This window comes from Pelodiscus sinensis, chromosome 2 (assembly GCF_052426305.1).
Source record: "Pelodiscus sinensis isolate ZL-2025 chromosome 2, ASM5242630v1, whole genome shotgun sequence".
Classification (NCBI taxonomy): Eukaryota; Metazoa; Chordata; order Testudines; family Trionychidae; genus Pelodiscus; species Pelodiscus sinensis.
In genome coordinates, this window is record NC_143053.1 from 69754480 (window position 1) to 69775057 (window position 20578).

The 20578-nt window shown below is 40.0% G+C and overlaps 1 protein-coding gene across 4 annotated transcripts in view; it reads right to left on the reverse strand.

Moving 5' to 3' along the window:
• The window catches only part of SNTG1 (syntrophin gamma 1), a 532572-nt gene that overhangs the window by 17487 nt on the left and 494507 nt on the right, over positions 1-20578 (reverse strand). For all 4 annotated transcript variants that reach the window (XM_006112171.5, XM_014577356.4, XM_075920716.2 and 1 more), the window contains one exon: positions 7577-7687. In XM_006112171.5, the coding sequence (XP_006112233.3) occupies positions 7577-7687 (111 nt within the window). The remainder of the gene's footprint in view (positions 1-7576; positions 7688-20578) is intronic.

Genomic DNA, 20578 nt, shown 5'->3' on the forward strand with positions numbered 1-20578 from the left:
TCATTAGCGATTTCGGTCGCCTACATATGCATCCCTATCTCACGATAGGGAGCAAGTGTAGACGTACCCTCAGTTACTTATTCTTTAATTGCTTATTGTTTGGTGTCCTGGCTCTCTATCCTCCTCCAAGCTATCTGGACCCTGATTATCACAGTCCCTTCTTTTTTGGGCCATTTTTATAAGGACTTTTAAGGAGTCCAAACAAAAATAACAGTAGCAAAACAAAGAGAGCATTGCAACCAACAGTCTCAACATACAGAACTATAGCTCCAACTGGGCCCCTCCTTACTACCATCTCAGGCAGCCTTTTATGTTTCCACTGCCCCCTCTCATAGAAATCATTGGCTTCTGCATTAAACTGTCAGGGTATGGCTAGCTAGTGGCCTTTTCCCTGTCAGAGTTTTATAACTGGGATGTTGAAAAATAGGGCCAAACGCATCACTGGCAAGTTTGGATGCAACTTTCTCCACCACATACACCATTAGTAATTTGGGTCATTGAAGGGATCTTACTTGCACATTTATAATATTGGTGTTAAAGAACAAAACAAAGATAAAACAAAATTTCCTACAGGTTATATTGCTCAAACTCTGCTTTACAAACTATGCAGAAGAAGTGGTATTAACTATAGACCATCTCCTCTGATAACTATACTCACAAGTATACTTGTAAAAATCTAGGCTTGACAACAAAGGCAAACGATGCAATACACATAACAAAACAAAACAACCTATAATATACAGATTTTTGTTATCCTCCCCACCAATATGGCAGGCATTTCAATTAATATATTCCCCATCTGAATGTTGAAAGATATGAGATTTTGTACTAATATTATACAGTACGTTTCACAGCTGTAAGGTAGATATTCTTTACTCAGGATAGTGAAAAGAAAACCTCTGGATCTCAAATGGCCAAAATGTATTCTAATTTGCTTGTTTATTGTTTAATTATGTTAGGTTCCTTACTAACCTGAAATGGGTATTATGAGTGGTGAGGAAAGACTCTCCTAAAGTCACTGTCTCAGTTTGGATGGTAAACGGTTCTGTGTTTTTGGGCCTAACTCTAATAAAAGAATCTTCAGGGGGTAGCTAAGTTAATCTGTACAGGATAAACATAAAAAACAACAAATAGTCTTTAAAGTGCTACCAGACTAACAAAACATGTAGATGGTATCAGGAGCTTCCATGGGCACAGCCCAGATGACCGGACATCTGAAGAAGTGGGCTGTGCCCACGAAAGTTCATGATACCATCTACATGTTTTGTTTGTCTATAAAGTGCTACCAGACAATTTGTTGTTTTTTAAGTTTATCTAATAAAAGAGAGTCTCTTATATGATTTTAAATAGTCTGTTTTTGTACTAGTTCACTCTTTGTGTAGACAACTGAATTAAATACAGAAATGCAGTGCCTTTGCAGGTTTATGCAGCCCTGTAACTGCAACAATAGCTAGGAAGCTGCTTCAATGGAGAACACAGACACCTAGGAGCCACTTCTGCATGTACACACGCAAATCTGGAGAGAGGAGCAAGCTCTTCCCTGGTTCCTCTTCCTTGTTTCATCTCCTGATATTCAGGAAATGGCGAAAATAAAGAGAATCCTGCGCTACATAATTTCCCAAGCTGACAGCTCTATTTTGTAGCTCTTATTCGGGAAAATCCTTTTTGGCTGCTTGGATCTGTGCAGTCTGAGTGACAGCTGATAAATAGCCACTAGTAATTGGAGCCTCTGGAGGGTATCAGTGATTAATGTTGCCCTTGAGTGTTTTTCTCCTCAGGAAACACTTACGTCTTGCCTTACAGCCTATCAAGAGCAGGTGGCATCTTCTAGGCATGACTCCACAAACCCTCCAGAATGTGACCTACTAATGGATTGATTATTCAGAATAAAATTGGTAAAGACAATCAAGAAACAGAGCTACTAACAAACTGTCCCAGAAAAAAGATATAGTACAGAAACACTAAATAAAAGTAAGCTGTATTTATATTTGTGCAGAGTAATGTAAATGTTAAAATGTATGTTAAATGATTTTCCAGGTGAAAAGAAATGCACCTGCTAAAGCTGCACCTAAATCTATCACACATGCTGATGTGCACCTCAAAGCATGTCATTTTGCATTTTGTTAAGTCAGGCATGAAATACACTATAAAAACACAGTCTAGCAGCATTCTAAGACTATTAGGTATCCGTATCACTGAAGGGCTTTCCATTAACCACACAGGAATATAAACACGGGGGATGATCCAGTTTAAGAATAAAAGGCTGATGAATGGAGACTGTTCTACATTTTCTGGCATCCAGTTCTTTTCTTAGGTTTTTCTAACATTAACAGTGATAATGTTACATAGCACACCAAAATGTAGGAGAATTGCTGGACAATGCAGCAGTGTGAAAATGTAAAGTGCATGGTGATTTAGATTTGCTTAAAATGTGCCCACCCACAGTTCTGGGAGTATGTATAAAATATTAACAAATTCATTCATGTGTTATATCAATATCAAGTAGCTAATCACTCTGAAATTCTCCCCTCTGTAGACTCAATACATGCTTCCAGTGTAGGGGATTCTGGTTTCAAAGGGTACGTCTACACTGCAATGCTATTTCAAAATAACTAGTGCTATTCCGAAATAACTTAGTCGGCGTCTACACAGCAGGCATTTATTTTGAAATAGTGTCAAAATACTGTCAAGCTGGAGGACTTCTTACTCTAACTCCTGCAACCCTCATTGTACAAGGAATAAGGGAAGTCGGAGGAAGAGTGCTCTATTTCAAAATAAGTGCCATGTAGATGCTCCCTATTTCAAAATAAGCTATTTTGAAATGATACACAATTGACATAGCTCAATTTGCATAGCTTATTTCGAGTTAAGTGTAGACGCACTCTAAGAGGATGCTATCACACACATTCAATACACCACAGCTCATGGAACTATGAGGTTAGCACAGGAACCATGCTTACAATGGAGTGAAGCAAGTTTGAACGCACATTCAGGTGAATTGAATCTTGGTCTTGCTGTAGTGAGGGATTGCACACTGAGTATCAAGCACTTTCACATAGGTTTGCAACTAGGCTATATTAATTTCCAGGGCATGGAGGTGAAAAGGAATCAGGGTGATATTAGCCAAGACTCACAGATGGAGCTGGCCTGAGAGAGAGAGAGAAATCAAGTTAAGAACTATGCATAAGTATGCCATAGCAGGCTGTCTCTCTTTTCATCTGCTTTCCTGGAGAGAATGTCTCAGATACACTGAGGCTGTGTCTACACTGCATGCTTCTTGTGCAAGAACGGCCATTCTTGCGCAAAAACTTGCTAGCTGTCTACACTGCATGCGCTTTCTTGTGCAAGTAAATTTACAGTATAGCGTTAGAAAACAAGGCTACTTCTGGAAGAGTTATTCTTCTCCAAAGAATAAGCCCTCTTGAGCAAGAGCTCTTCCACAAGAGGGCAGTGTAGACAGGCAACATGAATTTCTTGAGCAAGAAGCCCTTATGGTTAAAATGGCCATCAGAGATTTCTTGTGCAAGAGAGCGTCCACACTACCATGCATGCTCTTGCGCAAAAGCACATCACTTGTGCAAAAGCATATGGCAGTGTGGATGCGCTCTCGTGGAAGAACTCTTCCACAAAACAATTCTTGCACAAGAAGCGTGCAGTATAGACACAGCCTGACTGTACAAAGGTGTGGGGTAGATACCTAGTGCTGCTTTTTCACATCTGCTGGGGAAGGCCAGAGTGGGGTGAAACAAAAATTGTTTGAAAGACTCCTAGGTTGTGGGCTTGCCCTCTCACCACCTGGTCAGTACACACAGCAGGAAATAAGCTGCACCTTAAGAGGCAAATTATTCCATCTACAGTGCAGCCAGGCAGGTCCAGGAAGCATTGTGTCCCTTTGACCATAATGCCTCTCTATGATTCTCCTGGGTGATGTGGATCTGAAACATCCACAATGCAGGGCTATGCCATGTAGCCGTTAGTAATTAGGGTATGTCTACACTGCAACATTATTTCGAAATAACTAGTGTTACTCCAAAATAACTTAGTCAAGCTGGAGGACTTCTTACTCCAACTCCTGTAACCCTCATTGTACAAGGAGTAAGGGAAGTCAGAGGAAGAGTGCTCTATTTCAAAAGAAGTGCTGTGTAGACACTCCCTATTTCGAAGTAAGCTATTAGGTCAATGGAGGGATGAGAGGAGTTACTATAGAGAACTTTCTTGGTGTCTGGCTGATGAATCTTGACCACATGCTCAGGGTTTAGCTGATCGCCATATTTGGGGTCGGGAAGGAATTTTCCTCCAGGGTAGATTGGCAGAGGCCCTGGAGGTTTTTCGCCTTCCTCTGTAGCATGGGGTACAGATCACAGCTGGAGGATTCTCTGCATCTTGGGGTCTTCAAAGTATTTGAAGGCTTCAATATCTGAGATATAGGTGAGAGGATTATTCTAGGAGGGATGGGTGAGATTTTGTGGCCTGCACTGTGCAGGGGGTCAGACTAGATGATCATAATGGTCCCTTCTGACCTTAAAGTCTATGAGTCTATTTTGAAATAAGATACGCAATTTATGTAGCTCAATTTGGGTAGCTTATTTCAAGTTAAGTCCTGCAGTGTAGACGCACCCTCAGTGATGATAGGCATATTCAGCACAATTGTTAACATATGCTGTGAAGAATTCTCATACACTGACTCTAATGAAGCCTGCACATGAAATTCAGGATTATAAACATTTCTAAAAATTTAGTCAACATTTCCTGAATCTTACACTAGTAAAATATGCTCTGTAGCTCTAATGAGGCCAGATTGTACCACTTTGCTCCTGCTGATTTTGATGGGAGTACTGCCAGAATAAGTTACATTATAACATGAGTGGAAGAATCTGGCTCAAAATTATTAAACTAAGTTTAGCTTACAGTCTTATCACTTTACAAACATTCTGAATCATGCTGGAGACTGGTTCTCTCAGATGACCAACATTTCTTCAAGTAAGTGCCACAGTTCAAACATGAACAAGCCGAAATTGTTCGCTTTATGCCATACAAATGCCTTAGTACCTGTCAGTGCTGAAATACTATGAGATTATTTAATATAAACGTCATCCTATGATCAGTGTTATGCTTTGATCATTAGGAAAAAAATAAATGCAATAAAACTAGAAGACATTTTCTTCCATTTTGCTGTATTGAAAATGTGCAGCCATGATAAACTGAAAACATTAGAAAGCAATAAGGAAATTTAATAACATTTAATAATGATGCTAATAAATTTGGGCTGGATTCTGTCACCCTCATTCAAATGAGTAACTTCTTATGTGGTGAAAAGTCTCATTGATTTCAATGGGACTTATTGCAGAGAAAGACACTATTCAGGATAAATTCCCCTTGACATTTCCTGGAACTCTGAACTGAACCTCTAGGCAACCTACCCTATGGCCAACCCCAAAACAGCTACTAACACCAGGGCACTGGAACATTATTTTTTTATAGTGGGGGTGCTGAGAGCTGTTGAACCCTATATATCAAGGAAATCACTTCAAGCCAGGGGGCGCTTCAGCAACACCTCCCCTTCACACACATATCCCTAGTTCCACCAACTATGACCAGAACTCTCTAATATCCAAGAATTCTTAGAGCACATCTACACAGCAGTGTTATTTCGGAATAACTGATTTCAAAATAACATAGTCCACATCTACACTACAAGCAGTTATTTCAACAGAATGTCAAAATAATGGAAAGCTGGAGGACTTCTTACTCCAACTCCTGTAACCCTCATTGTACGAGAAGTAAGGGAAGTCGGAGGAAGAGTGCTCTACCTCGGACTTTCTGCTGTGTAGACAGTACCAAAAGCCAAAACAAGCTATTTCGACTTAAGCTACACAATTGACATAGATGAAATTGTGCAGCTTATTTCAGCTTTAGCCCTGTTGTGTAGATATGCGATGCTTCTGCATGGCATAATATGGACAAGCAGATTGCACAGCCAATGATGAGCTGGAGTAGTTCACAACCTCAGTGGAAGAGGACAGTCTGAATAGCTTTTGCTTCCCGAGAGAGGCAAAACAGTGCAGGGAGTCTCTGATTAACTGCCTCTCCCCACAAAGGGAGTCTTTGAACTGCTGAGCATGAGTCAGGCAGTTCCAGCCCTTCCTTCAGAAACCAGCATCTAGAATGACAGAGATGCAACCACCATTGGCTACCAAAAGCCAGCTGAGCTCTTCACAGGAAACCAGACCAGGGAGACCGGAGAGGACTTTTTGTTGTTATTTCAGCTGACAAATGTTCACAACACTCATCCTCAGACTTATCCTCAGTGTGCCTCTGCCTGGAAAGGTGCCACATGGTATGTTGGGGGGTAAGGAAAAGTTGTGAGTTTTGAAAGGTGGCAAATCTGATTAGTATTGATTATTTAAACCTAACCCTTTTCTTGTCCAGATCCTGTTTTCCTGCTCCCAGTAAACTCCTTCCTTATTATACCATGTATGTAATTCTTTTGCTGGAGTTTGTGATGATGTGCTTTATTGGGTCTTGTTTTTATATTACTTGGTTTTATATTACTTGTCATAAGTAGTATTCATTTTCCCTGAGCATAACAGTGAGTTGTTTTAGGTGGGGGAACCTCAAAAAAAAAAAAGGCAGACTTACTTGAGATGGAAGAAAGCACTCCAAGTAGCAAGCAGCAGAAAGAATGTAGAGGCCAGAGCCTAGGGTAGGAGCTATATCAATATGTGTAAGGATGGCAGAATCTAGCCTTTTGTATTACATAGCACTCATATAGCATTTTTGAGAGGCCCTCACCAAGGTAGATAAGCATTATGGGCCAGTTATAAAGATATTGGGCACCACTGATTTCAATGGGATTTAGTTGCTTTCAAAAATCTGGGCCTAAAATCTGAAGTTAGACACACAGAAATATTCAGTGCCCAACTGTGGCATTCCTTCAAAATGCACATTTTGTAATAAATGTTAGGTAACTTTATCCAAATGTGGTTATTTTTAGTTTATCTAAAAACAAGAGCCATCTTTGCATTCCTAGAAATTTCTATAGAAACACTGCATCATTACTTTAACTAGTTGTAAAAGAAAGACACTATGGTACCAGAACAGCAATAAAACACAAATAAAAAGAGTGGTTAATTTTGCACTGTAGCTACTTAGGAGCAGGATAAATGTTCCTAATTATTTGCTGTAAGGAAAAAAACCATATGACATTGTGTTGGAGGCCTGTGATTTTTATTTGCCGAGAGTACAAATTCTACCCAAGTGGGAAACACACTAATTCAAGATGATGAGCTATACCTCTTGGCTGTCTCTCTTTCTACAATACAAAGCAAGCTGACTAGTATGCACAGCTGATTTAATTTTAATAAAAGATTAAAAACTAAATTCTAACTAACCTATTGCAGTGTAAACTTATTAACACACCTCTGCTTAGTATCTACTATGTTTCTACTTATTGCCATATCTTCACACTACTCTCATTCCCTGGATGTTTTGCTGTCAACTAGTTTTAATTTCTGGGTTTACAATAGAATGAATTTCTTGGGGGGGGGGGGGGAGGTTGGTTTTGTTTTGTTTTTACCTTTGCTTCAATCTGCTTTGTATCTGGATTTTGGAACAAAAATTTGATTTTGCTCTTGCCATCATCCGAAGACCCTTTAAGCTGGGAAAACTTGTACCTCCAAAGCACAGCCTAAAAGAGACAAAACATACAAAGGTCAAGACTATGAGTATAGAAAGTATATTAGAAAAATAGGATACTCTTCCTAGATTGTTTTTGACTTGCCTATGATAACCAATTACCCCAATATAGTGCTGTTTTGCCTGGAGTCCCTTTGATCATATGGACATATTATACTTTGGCAGTGTCTGACTGAGATCAGTCATACTGAATTTTTAAAATGTCCGTTGAAACCCCATTTAACTTTATTCAACCCTGGTTAACAAAGAAAAGGCCACTTAATTCTTTGTTATGTAAAAAAAATAAAAATAAAAGCATCTTCTCTTGAGGATAAGCCAAGACTCCATCTCTTACATGCCATCGTAATTCCATGCCAATGGAATTACTTGATTTTATTCTTTATTCATTTACTTAATTATTTATTTCCACAGAAGAATGTATATAGTCATGTATGTTAGTCTGTGTTCATATGAACTAAAAAAAATAAAATATGTATTTGTCAAAAGTAAAAATAAATAAAACAAAGATAAAAACAACACTGTACAGTTAGCTCTTACTTATGGAAAGCGGTTGAACATGAAAGCACTTAAACATTTTCTTTAGTTTAAGTATGTGAGTAGTTAAGAGTGAACAGATTTAATTGCTTGCTGAATATTAACCAGGTGTTAAAGGTCACTGCTGTACGGAGACCAGAATGTTCAGCCCCCTATGGGATTGAGCCATTAATGTGTTAAGCAGATACAAATATTAAAAAATGAAAATGTATGACAAAGTATCCTACTATACTATGAATTTTATAATAAGAGTATAACTAAATAAAAAACAGCCAATTTTCAATGTTATAAATGGATAAAAATGTACTTTCTAGGTAGGATATACCGTTATCAATACATACTAGGGAATCTATTTTATACAGTATATTTCTTTCAAGACGAGAAAAAGAAAGAAAATTATTGCTCTATAGAATTTCTTCTTGTTCTGTCTAAATATGGAAAGCTCTCCTCATGGCTGTGTGGGTGTATTTATTTGACCACTAAAGAAGTACAATTTAGCATGAAGGAAAATAGAAAACAACAACAACAACCACCCACAAGAATATTAAACACCTGTATTAATGGCCAGAATCAACCAATTTTTTAAACAGAATTTCTGTATAATCCTTGGAGGACGGGAGGGGGGCAATAATTCCACTCACTTTTAATTTCATGAAAATATACACATAAGAATATAAGAATGGCCGTACTGGGTCAGTCCAAAGGTCCATCTAGCCCAGTATCCTGTCTGCCGACAGTGGCCAATACCAGGTGCCCCAGAGAGGGTGGACCAAAGACAATGATCAAGCAATTTGTCTCCTGCCATTCCTCTCCAGCCTCTCTCAAACAGAGGCCAAGGACACCATTTTATCCCCCGGCTAATAGCATTTTATGAACCTAACCTCCATGAAGTTATCTAGCTTCTCTTTAAACTCTATTATAGTCCTAGCCTTCACAGCCTCCTCTGGCAAGGAGATCCACAGATTGACTACACGCTGTGTGAAGAAGAACTTTCTTTTATTAGTTTTAAACCTACTACCCATTAATTTCATTTTTGTGTCCTCTAGTTCTTCTATTTAGGGAACTAATAAATAACTTCTCTTTATCGGCCCTCTCCACATCACTCATGATTTTATATACCTCTATCATATCCCCCCTCAGTCTCCTCTTTTCTAAACTGAAAAGTCCCAGTCTCTCTCCTCATATGGGACCCGTTCCAAACCCCTAATCATTTTAGTTGCCCTTTTCTGAACCCTTTCCAAGACCAAAATATCTTTTTTCAGGTGAGGAGACCACATCTGTACACAGTATTCCAGATGTGGGCGTACCGTAGTTTTATACAGGGGCAGTAAGATATTCTGGGTCTTATTTTCTATCCCTTTCTTAATAATTCCTAGCATCCTATTTGCCTTTTTGACCGGCGCTGCACACTGCGTGGAAGTTTTCAGAGAACTGTCCACGATAACTCCAAGATCTCTTTCCTGATTTGTCGTAGGCAAATTAGCCCCCATCATACTATACGTATAGTTGGGGTTATTTTTCCCGATGTGCATTACTTTACACTTATCCACATTAAATTTCATTTGCCATTTTGTTGCCCAAACACTCAGTGTGGTGAGATCTTCTTAGGAGTCCTTAACAGTCTGCTTCTGTCTTGACTATCCTAAACAGTTTGGTATCATCTGCAAACTTAACCACCTCACTGCTTACCCCTTTCTCCAGATCATTTATGAATAAGTTAAACAGGATTGCTCCCAGGACTGACCCTTGGGGGACACCACTTGTTACCCCTCTCCAATCTGAAAATTTACCATTTATTCCTACCCTTTGTTTCCTGTCTTTTAACCAGTTCTCAATCCAAGAAAGGCCCTTCCCTCTTATCCCATGGCCATGTAATTTACACAAGAGCCTTTGGTGAGGGACCTTGTCAAAGGCTTTCTGAAAATCTAAGTGTACTATATCTACTGGATACCCCTTGTCCGCATGTTTGTTAACCCCTTCAAAGAACTCTAATGGATTAGTAAGACAGGATTTCCTTTACAGAAACCATGTTGACTTTTGTCCAACAAATTATGTTCTTCTACATGCTTCACAATTTTATTCTTCACTATTGTTTTGATTAATTTGCTCGGTACTGAAGTTAGACTTACCAGTCTGTAATTGCCAGGATCTCCTCTAGAGCCCTTTTTAAATATTGGTGTCACGTTGGCTACCTTCCAGTCATTAGGTACGGAAGCCAATTTAAAGGATAGGTTACAAACCACAGATAATAGCTCAGCAATTTCCCATTTGAGTTCTTTTAGAACCCTTGGATGAATGCCATCCGGTCCCGGAGATTTGTTAACATTAAGTTTTTCTATTTGTTCCAAAACCTCCTCTAATCACACTTCAATCCGGGACAGTTCCTCAGATTCATCACCCACAAAGGACGGTGCAGATTCGGGAATCTCCCCAACGTCCTCAGCCACGAAGACTGAAGCAATCATTTAGTTTCTCCGCAATGGCTTTATCATCCTTAATTGCTCCTTTTATAGCTTGATCATCTAGGGGACCCACAGGTTTTTTAGCAGGCTTCCTGCTTCTAATGTACTTAAAAAATATTTTATTTCTTTTTGAGTTTTTGGCTAGCTGTTCCTCAAAATCTTTTTTTGCTTTTCTTATTACATTTTTACACTTGATTTGACAGTGTTTATGTTCCTTTCTATTTATCTCACTAGGATTGGACTTCTTAAAAGATACCTTTTGGTCCCTCACTGCTTCTTTTACATGGTGATTAAGCCACGGTGACTCTTTTTTAGGTCTCTTGCTATGTTTTTTAATTTGGGGTATACATTTAAGATGGACCACTGAGTTACACTGAGAAAATACAAAAAGAAAAGGATAATTTCTCTTTTGTTTTTCAATAAATGTAATACATTTTGATCCATTAAAACATTCTGGAAGTTTTGCAACAGGAAAATATTTTGCTGCAAAATACTGAATACATGTACATGCACTACAGGTAGGATCTCCCTGGTCCAGCACCCTTGGGATCTGACTGGTCATGAGCAAAGGAGTTTGCTAGACCAGGGGAGGTTAGGGCTCTCCCAAAGGTGCCACCAGTCTGTTGGCTAGACTCCCACCCTGGCCACTGGCCCCACTGCCATCCCCGGCCACTGAGCTCTCTGCTCCAGGGCTGGCGGCCAGGCTACCTGCCTCCAGGGCTGCTATCTGGGCTCCACTTTCAGACCACCATCCAGATTCCCCACCTCCTGGGCTCTGCTCTTGGCCCACAGGCTGGGCTCCAAGCTGCTGGTCCCCCTGGATGGGTTCTGCTCTCCACCAGGTGGCCAGGTTCCTGGCCACCGGCCTCTCTGCCACCAACCTCCCAGACAATCCCCACTACCAGATGGTGGAGCTGTGTGCTGAAGTGGTTCTCTGGTCCACCAACATTCGTGTTCGTGTGCAGTTTTACCTATGTTAGCCTTGTAAATAACTCTCCTTTTGTATCTCCCGTTAACAAAATTTTAGATAGTGTTGTCTTTGGTGTGAGACTAAGACTCAATAGGATGAAGTGTCCTAGATTGAAGTGGCATTAGAGGAGGTTTTGGAACAAATAGAAAAACTTAATGTTAACAAATCTCCAGGACCGGATGGCATTCATCCAAGGGTAAGTGGCTGATTCACTGGGACTGGGAATAACTTGAATATTGTTCAAAAGCTTAAGGGGGTAGCTGAGTTAGTCTGTACAGGATAAACTTAAAAAACAAATAGTCTGATAGAACTTTAAAGACTAACAAACATGGAGATGGGAAAAAAGGGAGGAGGGGTTGCCTTGTATACTAAAAATGTACACACTTGGACTGAACTGGAGATGAACGTAGGAGATAGCTGTGTAGAGAGTCTCTGGGTTAAGCTAAAAGGGGTAAAAAACAAGGGTGATATCAAGCTAGGAGTCTACTACAAGCCACCTAGCCAGGTGGAAGAGGTGGATGAGGCCTTTCTTAAATAATTAACAAAACTATCCAAAGCCCAAGATTTGGTGGTGATGGGGGACTTCAACTATTGAGACATATGTTGGGGAAAAAACACAGCGGGGCACAGGCTATCCAATAAGTTTCTGGACTGAATTGGAGACAACTTTCTGTTTCAGAAGGTTGAAAAAGCTACCAGAGGAGAAGCTGTTCTGGATTTGGTTTTAACAAATAGGGAGGAACTAGTTGAGAACTTGAAAGTGGAAGACAGTATAGGGGACAGTGATCATGAAATAATAGAGTTCATGCTCTTAAGGAAAGGTAGAAGGGAGACCAGCACAATTGAAGTAACGGATTTCAGGAAGGCAGATTTTGATAAGCTCAGAGAACTTGTAGGTAAGGTCCCATGGGAAGCAAGACTGAAGGGAAAAACAACTGAGGAGAGTTGGAAGTATTTCAAAGGGACGTTGTTAAGGGCCCAAAGCAAACAATTCCGTTGTGTAGGAAAGATAGAATATATGGCAAAAGACCAGCTTGGCTTAACAAGGAGATCTTGCATGATCTCAAAATAAAAAAGGAGTCATATAAAAAATGGAAACTAGGACAAATAACAAAGGATAAATATAGGGATAACAAGTGGAGTTCCTCAAGGGTCTGTTTTGGGACCCATACTGTTCAATATCTTCATCAATGATGTAGATATTGGGATAGAGAGTACGCTTATTAAGTTTGCAGATGATACCAAACTGGGTGGGGTTGCGACTTCTTTGGAGGATAGGGACATAATTCAGAATGACCTTAGCAAGTTAGAGAAATGGTCAGAGGTAAACAGGATGAGGTTTAATAAAGAGAAATGCAAAGTGCTCCACTTAGGAAGGAACAATCAGTTCCATACATACAAGATGGGAAGCGACTGTCTAGGAAGGAGCATGGCGGAAAGGGATCTAGGGGTCATAGTGGACCACAAGTTGAATATGAGTCAACAGTGTGATGCTGTTGCAAAAAAAGCAAATAGGATTCTAGGTTGTATCAACAGGTGTGTTGTAAGCAAAACTCGTGAAGTCATTCTGCCGCTCTACTCTGCACTAGTTAGGCCTCAGCTGGAGTACTGTGTCCAGTTCTGGGCGCCACATTTCAAGAAAGATGTGGAGAAATTGGAAAGGGTGCAGAGAAGAGCGACAAGAATGATTAAAGGTTTAGAGAACATGACCTATGAAGCCAGGCTTCATGAACTGGGCTTGTTTAGTTTGGAAAAAAGAAGATTAAGGGGGGACATAATAGCGGCTTTCAAATATCTAAAAGGGTGTCACAAGGAGGAAGGAGAAAATTTGTTCCTCTTGGTTTCTGAGGACAGGACAAGGAGTAATGGGCTTAAAGTGCAGCAGGGGAGGTTTAGATTGGACATTAGGAAAAAATTCCTAACTGTCAGGGTGGTCAAATATTGGAATAAATTGCCAAGGGAGGTGGTGGAATCTCCCTCTCTGGAGATATTTAAGAACAGGTTAGATAGACATCTGTCAGGGATGGTGTAGACGGAGCTTGATCCTGCCTTGAGGGCGGGGGGCTGGACTCGATGACCTCTCGAGGTCCCTTCCAGTCCTATGATTCTATGATTCTATGATTCTATGATAGGCAAGCAACCCGGGAATGCAGGGGCAAGATTAGAAAGGCAAAGGCACAAAATGAGATCAAACTAGCTACAGGCATAAAGGGAAACAAGAAGACCTTTTATAAATACATTAAAAGCAAGAGGAAGACCAAGGACAGGGTAGGCCCACTGCTTAGTGAGGAGGGAGAAGCAGTAACGGGAAATTTGGAAATGGCAGAGATGCTCAATGACTTGTTTCGGTCTTCACCGAAAGACGTCTGGAGGTGTGCCTAACGTAGTGAATACAAGCAGAGAGAGGGTAAGTTTAGAAGATAGGATACACAAAGAACAAGTTAAAAATCACTTAGGAAAGTTAGATGTCAGCAAGTCACCAGGTCCTGATGAAATGCATCCCAGGATACTCAAGGAGCTGATAGAGGAAGTATCTGAGCCTTTAGCTATGATTTTTGAAAAATCATGGCAGACAGGGGAGATTCCAGAAGACTGGAAAAGGGCAAATATTGTGCCCATCTATAAAAAGGGGAATAAGAACAACCCAGGAAACTACAGACCGGTCAGTTTAACGTCTGTCCCAGGGAAGATAATGGAGCAGGTAATTAAGGAAATCATATGCAAACACTTGGAAGGTAATAAAGTGATAGGGAATAGCCAGCATGGGTTTGTGAAGAACAAGTCATGCCAAACTAATCTGATAGCTTTCTTTGATAGGATAATGAGCCTTGCGGATAAGGGAGAAGTGGTGGATGTCATATACCTAGACTTTAGTAAGGCATTTGATACGGTCTCACATGATATTCTTATTGATAAACTAGGCAAATATAACTTAGATAGGGCCACGATAAGGTGGGTGCATAATTGGCTGGATAACCGTAGTCAGAGAGTTGTTGTTAACGGTGCTAAATCCTGCTGGAAAGGGATAACAAGTGGAGTTCCGCAAGGGTCTGTTTTGGGACCCGTACTGTTCAATATCTTCATCAATGATGTAGATATTGGGATAGAGAGTACGCTTATTAAGTTTGCAGATGATACCAAACTGGGTGGGGCTGCAACTTCTTTGGAGGATAGGGACATAATTCAAAATGACCTTAGCAAGTTAGAGAAATGGTCAGAAACAGGATGAGGTTTAATAAAGAGAAATGCAAAGTGCTCCACTTAGGAAGGAACAATCAGTTCCATACATACAAGATGGGAAGTGACTGTCTAGGAAGGAGCATGGCAGAAAGGGATCTAGGGGTCATAGTGGACCACAAGTTGAATATGAGTCAACAGTGTGATGCTGTTGCAAAAAAAGCAAATATGATTCTAGGTTGTATCAACAGGTGTGTTATAAGCAAAACTCGTGAAGTCATTCTGCCGCTCTACTCTGCACTAGTTAGGCCTCAACTGGAGTACTGTGTCCAGTTCTGGGCGCCACATTTCAAGAAAGATGTGGAGAAATTGGAAAGGGTACAGAGAAGAGCGACAAGAATGATTAAAGGTTTAGAGAACATGACCTATGAAGCCAGGCTTCATGAACTGGGCTTGTTTAGTTTGGAAAAAAGAAGATTAAGGGGGGACATGATAGCGGTTTTCAAATATCTAAAAGGGTGTCATAAGGAGGAAGGAGAAAATTTGTTCCTCTTGGTTACTGAGGACAGGACAAGGAGTAATGGGCTTAAAGTGCAGCAGGGGAGGTTTAGATTGGACATTAGGAAAAAATTCCTGTCAGGGTGGTCAAATATTGGAATAAATTGCCAAGGGAGGTGGTGGAATCTCCCTCTCTGGAGATATTTAAGAACAGGTTAGATAGACATCTGTCAGGGATGGTGTAGACGGAGCTTGGTCCTGCCTTGAGGGCAGGGGGCTGGACTCGATGACCTCTCGAGGTCCCTTCTAGTCCTATTATTCTATGATTCTATGATTCTATGGTATCATGAGTTTTCGTAGTAGTTGTGATTTTTTTTGCATAAGAGACCATCTATCAGAAAAGTAAGCTGTAAGCTTACCTGAGTGGCAAGATAGGTTAGAGTGCCCCTACTGACTGTCACTCCATGTTAAGGCCGATTATAGTGAATGAAATACAGTTGGTTTCTATCCTCCTTCTTAACAGTATGCCCTGAGACTGGTACTCACACTCTTGAGCCATTTTAGAAAAACTTGGCAAACACCTCTTCAATGATAGGCCAATGGAGTAGGCAGCAGGATATTGTAAGATGTTGTACTGGACCATGAAACTAATGTTTTCATTAAATTCATGGTTTTTAGTGTCCAGCAGAGTAATGAATTTAAGCTCCTAGATTTGTCTCTTGAAAGTGCTGTGCAGGTTTCCTTGGAGGGAAAAACTAAGAGGTCAGATTTGGTGTAATTTTTTGGGGAAAAAGGTTTGTCCATGGGTTCTAGAGTGTTTCTCTCTTATTGTTCCAGTTAGTTTGAGAACATAGTAATTGCCTGGTTTCACCCAGATAGTTGTTGCTGGGGCATTTGGTGTCCTGGATAAGATACACCACAACTGTGTCTAAGATTGGAAAGTTTTTCTGCCAGAGCACCTGCTTTGGCGGAAAAACTTGCCATCTGTCTACACTGGCCGCTTGAATTTCCGCAAGAACACTGATGATCTCATGTAAAATATCAGTGCTTCTTGCAGAAATACTATGCTGCTCCTGTTCGGGCAAAAGTCCTTTTGCGCAAAGCTTTTGCGCAAAAGGGCCAGTGTAGACAACTCAGATTTGTTTTCCGCAAAAAAGCCCAGATTGCGAAAATGGCGATCGGGGCTTTTTTGTGGAAAAGCGCGTCTAGATTGGCACGGACACTTTTCCACGAAAAGTGCTTCTGTGGAAAAGCGTCCATGCCAATCTAGACGCTCTTTTCCGCAAATGCTTTTAACGGAAAACTTTTCGTTAAAAGCATTTGCGGAAAATCATGCCAGTCTATACGTAGCCCACATGTATAAGCACATGTGGGACTCCTGCTTCTTGAAAGCTGTGTTGCAAGGGGTATTGATCCTCACAGCAGTAGAGATACATGTACAGGTTTTGCAACTTTTTTTTGGCATGAAAGTACTCATATATAATGCAATATATCTTCCTCTGTAAAAGTGATATGTTTGCACTCCAGAGCATTTACTGCTCTTTACAATGGCAGTAGAAAGTGAAGTGTACATTTGTCAGAAAAATTAATTTCTGTAGAAAATGATAATAAATTGTAAATGCTGCTAATTATACAACGCTGCTGGATAAAAAGTAAGAAAAGACTCCATAATGGCCCATAGGGTGCATATCAACAAAACTCATTATAATTGTCATCTGTTTTTTAAGAAATACATTGCTTCCTCAAAAGAGAAGAATACGTTCTGAGCAATAATTAACATGGCCAATATGTGTATGTTTTTCATGCCAAATGCATACTTGGCCACATACTACAAGTCTTCATTGTTCCTAAAATAATGAACTCTGTCTATGTTAAAATTAACTTATGACATGCAAAATAAATCTACCATTTCTTTCACTTGTACGGGCTTAATATGCACTCTGGATATCAAAATGAATCAATCTAGTATCTATTAAAGTTTCCATTGCCAATACCAGAATTACTATTCAACAGCACAGATACCAAAGAAAAACTGGTCTGGGTTCAAGGGCAGGAATTTTAAAATATTAGTTTTGTACAAAAACTTATTGGCTGTGTCTACACTGGGCCACTTATTCCAGAAAATCAGCCGCTTTTCCGGAATAAGCTGCGAGCTGTCTACACTGGCCCTTGAATTTCCGGAAAAGCAACGACGTTCTATTGTACAAAATCAGCCGCTATTCCAGAAAAGCTACGCTGCTCTCGCTCGGGCATAAGTCCTTATTCCGGAACACTGTTCCGGAAAAGGGCCAGTGTAGACAGCCCAGTAGTCTTTTCCGGAAAAAAGCGCGTCTACTGATCGCGAAAATGACGATCGGGGCTCTTTTCCGGAAAAGCGCGTCTACATTGGCCACAGATGCTTTTCCGGAAAAAGGGCTTTTCTGGAAAAGCAGCCTGCCAATGTAGATGCTCTTTTTCCGGAAATACTTATAACGAAAACTATTCTATTTTAAGCATTTCCGGAAATTCATGCCAGTGTAGACACAGCCATTATGTGACTAGAGCATAAAGTTGAATAGTGGTGTCTGGAACTCTAGTTCAAAGAACTAGGCACTGTTGGAGTAGCCATGAAGTCCAGCAGATAAACAAAAGCCAAGATCTTGTAATTCATCACTCAGTGCTCAGAAAATAGATTGTACTCAGTTAACAGTACATAGGATATTAGAGTTTGCCAAGATTGACTATTTTATTAGTAGTGATTTTTCGCTCTCTGATCCTTTGTTTCCCACTCCACATGTCCTCTTTTGTTTTTTTTCCCATTGTACTTTATAAAGGCCTACTAGTTGACAAAGGAAATTGACTCAGATCATAATTCTTTACAGCAGGGCATTCCTGTGAGATTGGTAGCAGTGTGAAATTGAGTAGGAACCCTTTTGTTCCTAGTCAGTTCCAGATTATTGCTAGCAATATGGACAAAGTGTCACTTCACAGGACTTCAATCTCTCTCAATTTCATAAAGGAAGAAGCAATGTGTTGCCAAATGAATGCACATCCCAGGTGTCCAAACTACCAATTACTTTTATCCTTGACAGGAAGGACCCACAGGACAAATGTCTGTAGCACTGATTAGGTTTAAGTTGGTAGCAGCACCACTTATGGTTCTGAGCAGACACATGACATTAGTTTAAAGGGAGTCTTAACTGTAACTGAGAATAAGTCTATATTTTATTTTATCATCAAAAGCTGTACAGAAGCATTTTTTAATAATTCAAATTAGAGAATGAGACTAAATATGATTAAAAACTACAACTAAGTCTGTTGATGGTATATAAAACAAAATGCAGAACTGATTTCTTGAGGCTAACATTTAATAATATAGCACCCAATTTTGCATCCTAAATAGTAAGCATGTGTTATAGAATTTGTAGGCGCACTCTGGAAATTAGTTATCTGATCATTATAAAACTTTGACATACACCTTCAATTGTTTTTATATACAAAATTGGAGACCAAATAAGGCCAACTTTTATTATGTGTTGCATTAATGATGGGGAGTTCAAACTAGTTCTAACTGTGCCCTTGGAAGAAGGTAATTTCTCCTCTGGAACTCATACTTCGTAGTAAAAGAATGTGAAATGACTGCAATAAGTAACAAAACACAATCTGACTGAAATATGACTGAGAACATTTTCTAAGTACTGCTGAAGAGCATATCTACTAAAATCAGAATTAGAAAAAGGAATGTAGTTTTCCTCAGTTTGCCTACAACCATGCCAAAATACTATGGAAACTAGAGATAGTAACTTTCCTTGGTGCTGTCATAATGTATCTATAAGACAAATATTCGACCAATGAAAAATGATGGGTGAATTCTAGAAATGTTAAACTGGAAGGACATAATAGACAATACTATTGCAAAGCACACAAGGACACACCACCAGAAAAGTAGATTGCATCATGGATCAGGTCCCCAGGCCAAAAAAATCTGCTTAAGTACAAGGGAAAAAATACATTCCTAGTTGTCACTAGTCTCCTCACACTAGTTGTCACTAGTGTCCTCACACTATAACTTATATGGAGTATCAAACAATAACAACCCATACTCATGGGGACCACGTTCTGAAAAAAATGTTGCCTGAACTCCCTCTTCTGAACTTGACATAACACCTCATTGTCCAAAGCAAGTTCCTCACAGATTAGCACACATCAGCTCATGGTGGCACCATACCCTGCCATGTATGTCAAGAATGCCAGCCAATACATTAATTTTTTTGCACAAGTGACTATGTCCATGTAGTTTGATATTTTTGGCAAATTATCATGGGGCAGTAATAGATACCAGATATAAAAAGGAGTGAGTCTGGCCTATATGCTCCCCCTCTGGGGGGTAGGCTAGGAGGGTGTCTTTGCCCTATGCCAGAAGTTTGCCTCCTTCCAGCCTGGCAACCTCAGTCCAATAGAATTTGTAGTAGCCAGCACCAAAGCTGTCCTTTAGAGACCAGTGTGATCAGAAGAAAACCAGTGAGCTGCACAGCCATATAAAACCCATATTATGAAAAAGACCAATACTAAATATATCCTATTTGACCAGTCAAGGTTTAAGAGTAGTAAGGAGATGTTTTGTGCTTACAGGAAATATGATGAAGAATTTGGGCTTAGAGTATAAACTCTTCCATACAGATAAATAGAGTGCAGTGCCATAGGGCTGGTAGAAAAAGATCCAGCTGAGAAAGATGGTGACTGAAATGTTTTACAGTAAATGACAAGTTGATGGCTGAATGAGTCCAAGCAAAAAAATGTGTTCTGTTTATGATATCAGTATGTGCACCTCAACAAAGATTCAAGGAAGCAGAGAATTAAAATTTCTACCTAGACTAACAGGAAATAACAGACACAGGAACACCAGCAAATATCAGCCTGGGAACTCTGAACGAGCAGGGAAAGTGTTACTAGACATGTGTATTGCCGTCCAATACATGACGACCAATGTACGACGACCAATACATGATTCCAAAGGAGAGTCATTTAGTTGTCCATGGTGCACACTGAAGCTAGATCAATATATGGCTACTGATGAAATTTCAGTGGAGTCAGATTATGGCCTGCAAAGTGATACCTAGTGAGATGGCAGCACAAGCGTTTTGCAATAACGAATGCAAATAAAGCCTTGGATAAAGAAGGAAAAGACTCAAGATCAAAGTTTGGGAAGTTAAGGGGGAAAACAGCAGAGACACTTGTGGAAGCAGTGCAGGTACAGACGTGG